This window comes from Corythoichthys intestinalis, chromosome 16 (assembly GCF_030265065.1).
Source record: "Corythoichthys intestinalis isolate RoL2023-P3 chromosome 16, ASM3026506v1, whole genome shotgun sequence".
Taxonomy (NCBI): Eukaryota; Metazoa; Chordata; class Actinopteri; order Syngnathiformes; family Syngnathidae; genus Corythoichthys; species Corythoichthys intestinalis.
This window is the reverse complement of record NC_080410.1, coordinates 36,951,273-36,965,714: the sequence shown is the minus strand read 5'-3', so window position 1 is coordinate 36,965,714 and position 14,442 is coordinate 36,951,273. Positions and strand designations below refer to the sequence as shown.

Below are 14,442 nucleotides of genomic sequence, written 5' to 3'. Positions count from 1 at the left end.
GAACAGCAGCATGACAAACGACAAGTACATTGTCTAAACTACCAACGGTGTCTGCGAGTTGCACTCTCTGTGGGGACTAAGCTGACAGTGTGTACTGTAGGACGCGAGAGAGTCGACAGCAGTGTCCACTGACAGACACAATACTATATGAATGGGATACCATATGCGGTGCCCAGACTGCCGTTAGAACTAGATCCAGTTTTCTTTGGGTGGGCAGGGCGTTTCCGTGGGTGGGCACTGCCCCCCAGGAACGCCCCTGACTTGATGAGTATTCTTCATCAATTTGGTGCCAGCTCTCTTTGATTGCAATAGCCAGATCATCCTTGGAGGTCGGAGCCTTGCTGTGGACCATTTCTTTCCATTTCCACCACAGGTTTTCAATAGGGTTGAGATCTGGGCTATTTGCAGGCCTTGACATTGACTATATGAGCCTTTCTCCAAGGAATGCTTTAACAGTTTTAGCTCTGTGGCATGATGCATTGTCATCTTGGAAAATGACAAACATATTTTCAATTGAAAGGATAAAAAAGCAGTCTAAAATTTCAATGTAAACTTGTTCATTTATTGAAGATTTAACCACAGCCATCTCCCCAGGGCCTTTGCCTGACATGCAGCCCCGTATCATCAAGGACTGAAGGAATGTTGATGTTTTCTTCATGCAGTCATCTTTGTAAATCTCACTGGATCAGCACCAAACTAAAGTTCCAGCATCATTACCTTGTCAAGAGTCAATAATCTGCATTGGACAAGGTGTCAAGAGTCAATAATCTGCCTTGGACAAGGTGATGATGATGAAAAAATATTGGGTGAATGGGGGGTTTGTGCACTTTGTGTTGTGTGAGCAACATATGATGTTATTCAGCACCCGTCTCTCTCTAAGCTAGAAGAAAAACGTGAGCAAGAAGCTCTTGCTCACGTTTTTTCCGGTTCTATAGTTTCCAGCAGAGTTCACTACATTTCTCACAGTTTAATTTACGATAACAGTGGAAGACACAAATAGAAGGACACTTCTCTCCAATTAGCTTCCTACCCGGGTTTTGCAGTTTAGCAAATTCACACAGTTTAATGTAATGTTAACTGTGATGCAGGTCGGACTTTCAGTAGCAAAATGTGTGGTGTGTTCCCCACCTCCACTACATTGAGGTATTTTTACATTATTTACAGTGGCTGCTGCTGGCCTGAAAAAAGAAAAAAAAAACTTCTTATTTCACTCCACTTCAACGGGGGGGTGGGGGGGGGGCGGAGGAGACGGCATGTTGTCGATATGTACTTCTGTCAGGGCTGTGTGAGTGTGAGCATGCGTGTGTCGGGGGTGGGTCAAGTCATCAGCTAATCAAACGTGTGTTTGGTGGGGGGGGGTTGTAAGTTTGAACATAATGAAAATAATTCACTTAATAATGGTAGGGTCAAGTCTATCCCTACAAATGGTAAATGGAGAGTACTTATATAGCACATTTACCTACATTGTTACAATGTCCAAAGCGCTTTACATTAGCACACTTTACCCTTTCACACACACACATTCACAAGGCACTGTCAACCCATTATGGGGCAAATTAGGGTTCAGTGCCTTGCCCAAGGGCACTTCGACAGTGGGCAGTCATAGCTGCGAATCGAACCGCTGACCCTTTGGTCCCAGGACAACTCCATCTCCCAACTCCGCCATGGCCGCCCATCCTTACAACATATGGGAAGATCTAAATCTAAAATTATCTGTAGAACTGAAGTCATTACATAATGCATATAAGGTTGCTTAAAGGTTGGTGGGGACAATCTGAGCATCCTGAAAAGTTAGTAGTGTTATGTCCCTTCTGTCCCTATGCAAATCTACGCCCTTGCTACTGATTGACTATGAAGTTTAAAAAAAAAAACTCAATGCATTGGACGTCTATTGCAGCCAGTGGAATTGAACAATAGAATTCCCTGCAACTCCTACCAGTTCAAACGGATTGGACATCCATCTCAGTAAATGACTGCGAACTAATTAATCTGTTCCTTCACCGTGCTCGTGCTTCAAAAGACATCATTTTCAAACTCAAATCATTGGCGGAGTTTGACTTTTGGGGCATAGGGGGCACAACCTGTTGATGACCCCGAAACGCAGTGTCAGCAGTAAAATTAACTTACAAGAATATTTATAATAATTAGGTGAAAATGAGCTTTTTTTTTTGTTTGTTTCCCATCATTTTTGAGGGGAATTCTAAATCAGGCTGCTTAGGACAGCAATAATTTTCGCCAAGATCATCAACTATTGAATATGGTACACCCGCCGGTGGTGGCTCTGTTGTACAATTGGCATCTTTAATGGGGCAAATTGAAACTCCGCTCACCATTTTGGCGGCGCTCTCTGGCGTTTCACGGTCCACATTTTCAATCCTTGGTTCTTGCTCAGTAGTTGTTGTCGCTTCTAAAAGCTTGGGATTGAAAAAATTACGTATATCCATCTTGCCTCTTCGGTCCTCAGGTAGTTTTGGCTAACCATTGTCAAAGAAAATGACCGTCTAAGGTGCTAGTCACATGACCTGTTCGAAAAATAATTTTGACCCATTATGAAACTATATTTTTTTGTTCATTTCATTCATTTTTGTTGTATGTGTTGTTGCTTTACAATTTTTATGGACAATATTTTACCAGAAAATTTTAAAATCATATATAAGAAAGTCAATTACATGCAATGACACTTTTGGGCCACCAGGGCCCCCCCTTAAACTCTGCGTATGACTCAAATGAAAGGAAATTTCAATGGGAGACCCCCACCCACCAAAAGAAGAAGTTTGAATGTGTTTCTAACGACGGAAAAATCGCACTTTGATGTACTACAAAAACATACAGAAACATAAACATATCAGTTCTTTGAGGTGTCATCTCCTCTCACATTTCGCTCAGTATTCAGTAAAGCACTATAATATTAGTCGATCTACACAGAGGATAAAGAATAAATGACTATGAATACCCTTATTGTCTGTAACGATGCATCATCGTTTTCAATTCAGTATATTAAAACATAAACATTTTGATTAAAAACGTGGATAATTATACACTATACACTACAATTATACAATAAAGTAGAACACAATCTGCTATGTTAATATCACTGTTGTTTTTTTCAACCTTTTTAATGTTCATTTTAGTCTTAGTCTTTTGGACGATAAAAGCTATTAATCATAATCATATTTTAGTCATCACAAAATGTGTGTGTCTTTGTCTCGTTTTTGTTGACGAAATCTGAACCCTAATTTTGTGTCGTTTTAGTCTACGTTTACAATAAATAAATAAATAAATAAATAAAGGTTTCTAACGATTTCGATTGAACATTGACAGATGAGCGTATATTGTAGCTTCTACAAGGACCAACTTGGTGATTATACACGCTCAGAAGGAAAACAGGATATTATTTTCAAATAATTATAGCCACCTGGATGCCACCAACTGTATGTAAAAATAAGTTTCCGACGCTCGCCGTTAGCATTTGCCTAATGCTAGCGTGAACACAAATGCTATGCTAATGTTACGAGTTACATTTGGTGTGTGATGCTCACCCAACAAATACTTTTGAAGGCTAAACCAACATTGGATATTCTTTCTGGAACCGTGTGTGCAAGCCTGCATTGAGACTGGAGACGACACACAACCAGACACTACTACATGCTGGCTAACTACACATGAAATGTCACAAATTGTGAACATGTGCCGGAATCTATTGCGTTTTTTTGTCTCGATCTCATCTCGTTAGACGAAAACTGGCATTCGTCTTGTTATGTTTTAGTCTCCCAAACACGTTTTTAGCTCATTATCATTTCGTCATCATCATGAAAAGAGTGTTCGTTGACGAAATATTTTCGTTATCGTTAACGAAAACAACACTGGTTAACATTCACGGAAAAATACCTTAGGTTGGATAACATGAATACATTTTAAAGCACGACACAAAAAAGGAGTGCTTTTCATTAAAATAATAATATTAAAACCAGTTTTGTTTGGGTTAACAATTGGTTACACTTTATTTGAACTCTGTGTCATAAGACTCATAATGATGACATAACGCCTGTCATGAATATTAATGAGCGCTACTGACAGATGTCATTGGGTGTTATTTAGTAAATTGTCTCACTTTTGATGCAATGTTGAGATTTTTCCAAATGTCTTTGGGTTGGGATTAGAGTTTAGGAACTGCGTTAGGCTTAGGACAGTTAATGGCATCTGTCATCAGCTTTCATTAATGTCCATGACAGTGACATATCATAATTATGACAGTCTTTTGACAGTCTTATGACACTGAGTTCAAATAAAGTGTTACCTAACAATTTAACATATTTATCATTGTAGTGGACTAGTATTATTCTTTATGTTATAAGGCGTCAAAAGTTTTGGAATCACGGTATTAGGATGGCAAAAAGACTTCTTTACACTTTTCTTGTGGTGTGCTGTTTTTTGTTTTTTTTTTTTAATATGAGCCCGGGCTCCACAAAACTTGTGAAACACTGAATTCAAGGAAATTGCTACAGTCATAGACTTCATATTATCTTTTCAAACAATGCTCATATGCTTTTACTTGCTTTCTGAAAAGATATAACATCTTTAAAAGTACATTTTTAAAAAAATTGCTCACATGCTTTTTGCATTTCGAAGATTCATGTTGAGATGACTGCATAAAGTAGCGACGTGATTTATAAGCCAAAAGGTGGCGCTAGTTTACCACTTTTCCGAGGAAAAACTCATGCTGCTACGCATGCGCATCGATGCAGCTATGCACTCGGATCACATGACAATCCCATCGCGCACGCGCAACGGCTCAACGGTCTCCCCATTGGCGGCGCTCATCATGTCGTCCACTCCTGGTTCCGCCTGAACAAAGACCTGCCCCCTTTTTTTCCCCCTCCGTGAGGATTTCTCCTTCGCTCGTCGTTACTTTTACGTGTAATCACGATTACTAAATCGGATTACGACAAATTATTGTATTCTAAGTGCTTTTGGTGGTCACACGCGGCGTCCGTAATGGACTTGGAGTTCAACGAAAGCTGCGTCGAGACCAAATCGGCCATACATTCGTGGCGTTATCGCCACCATTTCACGTACAAGGCAGATCAGGGCAAAAATATCATCGTGCAATGTAATCTGTGCCTGCCGAGGGTAAACCTGCTCTCTACGTCCAAGACGTCCACGTCGAACCTAAAGAAGCACCTGGACGTAAGTTGCGAGGCCGTCCTCAACTTTTGAACCGTAGCCGTTGCCAAGTGAATGTTAGAAAAATAAACTGTATTTAACCGTCGCGACATTGTTGTTTGCTAACGACGGACTGTGGGCGTTCACGAGCAACAAGGCCTTTTCGATTGGCTCAAAGCGAATTCTTCCTAGTCTAAACGAAAAGCCCAATTTGCATTTGTGTCATGTAATTATTACTTATTCTTAGATTGTGTTTTTATTTGTCCAATCAGATTTTAACTCACGTTGCCATGTCAATATACCTAACAAACCTTTCACAATCGGTGGGACCGAATGTTGTATTTAACATTCATTTCACAAAACTGCCTTTCATAACATCTGAATCCTATAAAATAATGTTCAGTGGTAATTCTTCCACAATACTATTAATTTCAATACTACCTACAGCTACGTAAATAAATACACTAGACATTATTATTAACTTTCATTTTTAGTATATCTGTATTTATGGCTGTCATTTGGATATTTTTAGTACTACATCCCTTACCCATTAGATTAAAGCGCGTCTGGGGAATCCAGGATTTACTTCAAATTTGGATAGTCTTACTTAAAACAATTTGTGTCCATTTAACTTTGAATTGTGTACCTAGGGGTTCCACTAGGATTTTATGAAGCTGTGGTGGTGCGGCATCGAAGTCGGACCGCCACACATGTTGTGCCACAGCGAAAATGCTTCATATCATGTCTAATGAGAGTTTTTTTAAACATTTATTTTTTTCCCCAAGAAGAACCCCAGATAGCAGACCAACGTTGAAAATATGTTGGATCAACATTCCGCTGTCAATCTTATATCGTTGAATCAAAGTCACTTTTGCACCCTCAATTAATGTTGTTTCAACGTTGAAATCTTTACAAAACCTAAACGTCATGGACAATATAAATTAATAATATTGGAACAACGCTGAATCAATGTTATGTTTTCGACCAAACTGCCCGTTCAATGACTTTTCAATCATATTACCCGGTCAATCATAAATAAACTATTTGCCAACATTAGTTCATCAACTATAAAACAATGTTAACCCAACCATCGCCTGACATACCATAGAACGACGTTGTTTCAACGTCACTTGACGTCGAAATTTTCTATGTCATCCATACTGATGATTTTGATGGAAAATCAACATTTATTCAATGTTGGTCTGTTATCTAGGACCATAACAAAGATCTATTTGAAATATAAACGTGACAGTCTATACATAGGCGGATCTACTATTCAGGCGAAGTAGGCGATCGCCTTAGGCCCCCAAACAGTAGGGGGGGCCCCAACCAGCTGCCCTTGCCCCAATGAGCAAGGGCTTGGGCCACCGGAGCCAGCAGCACCCCCAACTATTCGTCATGTATAATTATGTCAGCATACCATACAAACAAATAACAAAACAAAAAAGAAAGCCATTTGAATGCTGCATTTATATTATCTCTCCCCCACACACACGCACTATCCGTCGCTTAGCTTCACTTAGCGCCGTTTAGCTTCGCTTAGCATCGCTTAGCTCCGCTTAGCTGTTCGTTAGCTTAACTTAGCTCTCCCGCGTTTTTCACGCCACTAAGCTCGCTATTTTTACAGCTCACCTGCTACTTTGCATGTCGGCTATCGTTTATTTCGAACACATGAGCGAACGTGCTTTCCATGAGAGCCGAAGTGCAGTGAGGAAGAAGTTGAGAATAGGCCGCTAATGCCTCTTTCAACTTTCTTCTTCATTTTCCCACCGAACATAAAATACACGACAGTACACCCTGTGGCGAAACAATGCAGTACAGTTCCAATCAGTCATACAATACCACTCAAGTGCTGGTTAACAGCATTTGCTAACGAAAAAAAAATTAAATCTATTAGTGACACCACCAGCAATGACGAAGAATGTTTTTTACGGAGTGTAAAGCTTTCGTTTAGTGGTTTAGCGAACGTACCTCCAGTGAACATTTCAAAATAAAAGCACGTCATGTTCGTCATATAAATAACGGTTTCTGGAGTTAATCCCACATACTTCAGAATTAATATAATATGTTGATTAAATACTACAGAATACAGATTCTACACTAAGAATAGCTCTCAAATGACACTCTTTATGACAAATATGATTGGCAATGAATAATTATTATACTGCTATTATATATAGTAGTATACTATAAGAATACTGCTAGAATTTTTTTTAAGAATTGTTTTGAATAATGTTGGAAAGGAAAAGTCTCTTTACTTTCCATTCTTTTGCACTAGTAAATGCTATCAGCATTTAACCTCATTGTTTATTTGTGATTAAATTATTATTTACATGATTATTTGTACTTTAATAAAGAATTTAAGCGTTCAAAAACGGTTTTGTGAATTAATAAGCGTCAACAAAAATTTCATTGCTAAATTAGTGAAAAAAGAAAATTATTAGATTAGTCGACTAATTGTAAAACTAGTCGGCTGACTAATCAGGAGAAAATTTGCCGTTTAGGACAGCCCTAGTGTACGGGAACATATTTCCTCCACACCCTTCTCACCTTTTTAACCCCTGACCCCTGGATATGTTCGCCTTAAGCCCCAAAACTGCCAAGTCCACCACTGGGTCTACATTTACGTTAGAGTATTGGGGCCAGATAAAAAATACATAAAATGACTATAGGATTAAATTTGCTACGAAGGAGGAAAAAGTATTATTACGTAGGGGTAATGTAGCTGTAAACCGCTACGCACTTTACGTACATGTACGACGAAGCATTAGTATAAATCCTTCTATTCGTTATAAATTGATGTGGATGATGCAAAATATTAGGGATTTCGTTATTTGTTAAACAGACTATAAAACAAAAGATGCTTTCAAGAGCTGAACGAATACTCGAGCAACTCGAGTTTAAAAACTGATCAGAGTAATTTTATTCACCTCGAGGAATCGTTTAATTTTGCCAGCTCTCAGCATCACGTTTTGCCCGGACTACTTTTAATGCGGGACAACGCGCTGAGGTCACGTGCGTAGAGGAAGAAGCAATAAAAAAAATATAAAAAACCTTTCTACAGCCGCTACAAACTACGCCGTCGTTGCAACTGGAAACGACAAGAGTCAGCGGTGTTAGTAAACATCCGCCATCTTAAAGCAGTACACTTCTCAGCGCTAATAAATAAGACTAACGTTACTGTCACTCGCTCACGTAACGTTGGCCCTGCGGAGGGCTAGGTTTCTATTAAGACCACTGTCGATGCGTGGCTAACGTGTCTTCCATACAGGCTTTATTTAATCTGTGAAACTTAGCGCTGTAGAGTGATGAGGGTGTAAAATGAAAATATGATAAAGCTAACGGTCCATTTTAGCTCAGTAGTCATTGCTGGATAAAACACCAAGTAGCACTGGCCCCTAATGTGCTCCAATACAGCAGGTATAATACTGTAACGTTGACAAAGAGTCACCCGCTTCGTTAGGTTGCAATTATTTCTTTTTTGGGAACTTGTGGAACGACAACAATAGGAAGGCACGTCTCTCGCTCTCCCGCACCTCCCTCACCCCCGCACGTCATGGGGTGCATTCAGGAACGCATGCAAATATCCCCGCCATTTTATAACCTGATATGTTAGAATACATTTATTTTGAACACTGCAAAAACTGAAAATCCTATCAGGACTTACAGTTTAGACTAACTTAAAACTTAACTAGAACTTAAAAATGGCTTGAAGTATTTTTAGGTAAGAAATATATATATATTTTATAAGATCTAAAAGTTTTTGGAGTGAAAGCAGTGAATTGGTCTTTTTTTTTTTATTCTAGTCACATCTGAGAGGCAATTGTTGGCTGTTTTCAACAATGTACATCGAAAATAAAGACATTGATTGACTGAAAATGGTTCAATATGAGATGAAATGTCTTTTTTTCTCATGTATATTTATAATTGCTCTTTACCTAAAAAATGTTTTATCCGATTACTCGATGAATCGATAGGATTTTCAGTCAATTACTTGATTACTAAAATATTCGATAGCTGCAGCCCTAATGCGTTCATATTGTTGATTTTAACAGAGGCGGCAATGCGCTACGTGAAGTACGTAGCTGTTTATTCAGCCACATTAGCCCTACGTAATAATACGATTTTTATTCTCATACTATTAATTTGATATTTGTTCTCGTAGTAATTCAACTTTTTTTTCTCATGCCTTATCTACATCAAATTATTATCCATAGAATGATTCATGCTAATGCTTCATCATAGCTCCCAGTAAAATGCGTACCTGATTTAAGCTACATTACCCCTACTTAATAATACAACTGTTTGCATTACCACAACAATAATAGTCCTTCTGTTAACGGACACTCGTTGACAACTTAAATCTTTTCTAAACGCTTAAAAATACTCATCTGAATTTACTACCAGTGACATCAGTAACAAACAAATGCTATGATAGGACGTGACGATAAAACATGCCAAAAAGAACCTATGTCAGTGTCAATATTAAGGTCATTTTCACAGGTTTAAACCAGAATTATATTCATTAACTTGAAATACCATTCTGTAGATTTTTTCTCCCAACTCCTCGCCAACATAGTCAGAATCGTGTTTGCAACTAATAGAGGTGGGAATATTGGGGCACCTAACGATTCGATCACGATTGATTCGATTATAAATCGATTATTGATGCACGCACACACCACTTTTAATGTTTCGTACATTAGTTCCAAAATTGTTCAAAAATCCTCTCAGGCTAAACCAAACTACTATTTCAGTATCAAGTTAACAGTTCAAAACAGTAAATAAAATACGCAAGTCCCCATTTTGTATCAGCCGCTTTAAACTACACTCAATTAATTTAACAATCCCAGTGGTGATAAACAACACAAAAAGGGCTAGATTGGTGAGAAATAAAAAACGTTCAATCAACTCTGCCAACCTGTTAAGCATAGTATGTCATTCCCAAAACTCACCAGTGAATCCAGTCTGGCATCTCCAATTGGCTCTGCTAAATATAAGATCTTTAGCTGGCAAATCTTTCTTAATTAATGATTTTATCAGCAAACATAACCTTGACATGATGTTCCTAACAGAAACTTGGTTAGATAAAGATAAGAGCTCGACAGTTCTGATTGAGGCAACCCCCACAAACTTCAATTTCTTTAGTGCGCCAAGAACCCATAAGAAAGGAGGTGGGGTTGCCAGTCTGATCAGGGACAGTTTCCAATGCACAAATATTTCATGTGGTCAGTTTGATTCCTTTGAATATATTGTCATTCAGCTAAAAAACCCTTGCAGAGCTGCCTTGGTAACACTTTACAGACCACCAAAGTATAACACAATGTTTTTTGATGAGTTTACCAAAATGCTGTCTTCTGTCTGCATGGACTTTGATTGTGTTGTTCTAGTGGGTGACTTTAACATTCATGTTGATAATCCTGAAGAAGGATGTGCTATAGAGCTTTTAAATATTTTGGATACATTTGGTTTATCTCAGCATGTCACAGTTCCAACACATAACAGAGGGCACATACTGGATTTAATAATATCCAAAGGTCTTAACATCTCTGAGGTCACAGTGAATGATGTTGCTCTGTCTGATCACTACTGCATTATGTTTAAAATGACCACCCCTGTCCATCCTCTGAAAAGGGAAACAGAGGTGATTAGGAAGCGTTACATAAGTGATAACACTTGTGCGTTATTCACACAGGCCTATGCCTCACCATTAACCCCTACAATAGCTCCAGTGGAAGAACTTGTAAATAGTTTCAGTTCCAGTGTGATGACTGTAATTGACACTATTGCCCCGATTAAGACAAAATCTTTGTCAAGAAAGAAGAGGTCACCCTGGAGAAATGCCATACTAGCTATAAAACAAAAGCAAGTTTGTAGACGAGCAGAACGCAGATGGCGAAAAAACAAACTCCTAGTTTTTTATGATATCTACAAAGACAGTCTTCGCAAATACAACCAGGAACTGAAAAATGCTAGACAGTCATATTTTTCAGAGATCATTAGTAGAAACACTAACAATACCCGCACACTATTTTCTGTTGTTGACAAACTGACAAACCCACAAGCATCAATACCTCAGGAATTGGCATCTGAGGTGTCCTGTAATAATTTCGCAGCATTCTTTACACACAAAGTACTAAAGATTAGACAGACTGTGTGCAACTCCAGATTAACAAATGTTACACTAAATGCCTCCCAAAATGTCCCCCACATCAATATTAGACAGTTTAGCCTCTTGGACTATGCCATTTTAACAGAAATTGTGTCGAAATTAAAGCCCACAACATGCTACCTTGACATCCTTCCTTCAAACTTTTTCAAAACTGTTTTTCATTGCATAGCCCCAGACATACTTCAGATTATAAATACTTCTCTCCAAACAGGAGAGTTTCCTCAGACTTTAAAAACTGCAGTAATAAAACCTCTCCTAAAAAAACCTAATCTGGATGCCTCAACCATTAGTAATTACAGGCCAATATCAAATCTGACATTCCTGGGGAAAATTATCGAAAGGGTTGTGTTCGAACAGATCCAGAATTATATGATGCAAAACAATCTTTTTAACTCATTTCAGTCTGGATTTCGACCACAACACAGCACCTAGACTGTGCTTATCAAAGTCCTAAATGATATTCGTCGGAATACCGATGCAGGCAAATCATCTGTTCTGCTACTATTGGATCTCAGCGCCGCATTTGACACGGTTGATCACAACATACTACTCAGCAGATTGGAACAGTGGGTAGGGCTTACTGACACTATTCTTCAGTGGTTCACATCCTATTTACATGATAGGGATTTCTTTGTGTCAATCGGAAACCATCAGTCAGAACGAACCAAATTCACGTGTGGAGTCCCTCAAGGGTCAATTCTTGGACCACTCTTATTTAACATCTATATGCTTCCGTTAGCTCAGATAATGGAACAGTATGACATCTCCTATCACGCCTATGCAGATGACACACAACTGTACATTTCTGTGTCCCCACATGATTATAGTCCCTTAGTCACCCTGAGAAAATGCATTCATCAAATCAATGAATGGATGTGCCAGAATTTTCTCCAGTTAAATGTGCAGAAGACAGAGGTGATCACTTTTGGGCCAAAAAACGAAAGGTCAAAGATAAGCAGCCAACTTAGCACAATGTCACTTACAGCTACAAATCAAGTCAGAAACCTTGGCGTAATTATTGACTCAGACCTAAAATTTGATAGCCATTTAAAGTCCGTCACTAAATCCGCTTATTACCACCTAAAAAATATAACCAGAATTAAGGGGCTTCTGACTCAACAAGACATGGAAAAAGTTATGCATGCATTCATTTTCAGCAGATTGGACTATTGCAACGGTATATTTACAGGTCTTGATAAAAAATCAGTCAGGAAGTTGCAGCTGGTACAGAATGCTGCAGCCAGAGTCCTCACAAATACAAGGAAGCTGGACCACATTACACCAGTTTTGAAATTGCTACACTGGCTTCCAGTAAGTCAAAGGATAGACTATAAAATACTACTGCTCGTCTACAAAACACTTAATGGCCTTGGACCAAAATACATGCTTGACTTGTTAGAGACCTATGAGACATCTAGACCCCTAAGGTCGTCTGGAACCGGTCTTCTGCATGTTCCAAGAACAAGAACCAAGCAGGGTGAGGCAGCATTTAGTTATTATGCTCCTCACCTCTGGAACAAGTTACCCGAACGTCTGAAGTATGCTCAAACTGTTAGCTCTTTTAAATCAGGGCTAAAAACGCTTTTGTTTAGCACTGCATATCTATAACTGTCTATATATTTCAATCTACCTGCTTTCTATTCCTCTTGTTTTTATCACCATTGCTGATTTCAATTATTATTATTAGTAGTAGTTTTTGTTTTATTTTTATTTTATTTATTTATTTTTATTCTGTGATTAAATGCGATCTTTTGTCTTCGTTTCTACGTTGTGTTGATTTAAATGTGATTTTTATGATCGTCATGTGATGTAAAGCACTTTGAATTGCCTTGTGTTGAATTGTGCTATATAAATAAATTTGCCTTGCCTTGCCTAATGTTGTGAATCAACCGTCAAAGTTGTTAAAATTTCTCCCGTTATTCCATAATTTCCCTTCTGTCTACTTTCGACCTGTGAAAGTTTTAAAACTGTTTCATCATTTAAAGATGAATTCAAGTGAAGATTTGGACGATTTAGGAGTATTTTAGATAAAAAGGTAATTAGGTGCGCTACAACAGAGCCTTCAAGATGGCGACTGTTTACTAACGCCGGCAAGTCTCTCATTTCCCATCTAGATCTCAATACATGTTCTAACGCCGCCGCCGTCGTCTGTCATTTCACATCTAGTTATATATATATATGTGATATTTACCGTAGCATTATGTAAGCCTGTCGCAATATGCAATAATTCCATTTATCGCGCGATAAATAAAAATGAAAGCGGTAATTTTTCCGCTGCGATTAATCGCCGCACGTGCGTGCGCGTGTGCGGCAGATGTGCTGTTAAAAGTTCGGATTCCTCGTTACCAACTGCGCAAAATGCATCTTCGTTCCAGGTCCGGCAAAAACTAGCGCCGGACGGAGCCAATCGTTCCCATTATATCCTATTGTTCAACGTATACCGGCCGCGTCAGTGCTCCGGAGTGACTGTGGACCATCTGTGGCGCGCCAGTGTTGTTGACGTGTGGGCGCTCCCGTCAGGAGTGACATTTCACACGGGGCGGCTATTTTTCAGCACAACGCCGGATATTTACAACGAAGTCCGCCAAAACATTGTTACCGACTTGGCTGCTACGAACAACCTCGCTTTGACAACGAACAGCTGCTTCAAACTCGTCCTGTTTATGAAAGTCGATTGTCATATGCTGGTGTTGTGTAGTAATGAGCAGACGTGACTTCAGCGGCGCTTGCTAACTTTTTTAATGCGCGCACACACTAGATATCATGAAATGGCAAACTAGATGTGCTACGGTCATGCCATTGCCTATGTGAGCCCAGAGTGATTATGGGACACGTAGTCCATATACTACATCGATGAATTCTAAACTGTCATGACTGAATGGAAGTTAAGAAGGCCAAATCAATTCATACCAGTGACTATAGATAATGTTGCAAATATTGTTAATTCAGTACGTGACACAGATGGATTCGGACCACAAATAGGATGTCTTGCTCATGTAGTAAACCTAGCTGCTAAGAGAGCTGTAGCAATCAACAGTGTGCCCTGCGTCACTTTACAAACTGTAAAGATTGTTCTCAGCATTTTTATACAAAAATGTTTCAGATCA

General features: G+C 38.9%; 1 protein-coding gene across 1 annotated transcript in view; it reads left to right on the top strand.

The window, feature by feature from the left end:
- The first annotated feature begins 4,829 nt into the window (after positions 1 to 4,829).
- Positions 4,830 to 14,442, top strand: part of zgc:161969 (uncharacterized protein LOC569044 homolog) — a 22,168-nt gene continuing 12,555 nt past the window's right edge. The window contains exon 1 of the mRNA XM_057816945.1: positions 4,830 to 5,187. Within this exon, the coding sequence (XP_057672928.1) occupies positions 4,996 to 5,187 (192 nt within the window). The 5' untranslated portion in view covers positions 4,830 to 4,995. The remainder of the gene's footprint in view (positions 5,188 to 14,442) is intronic.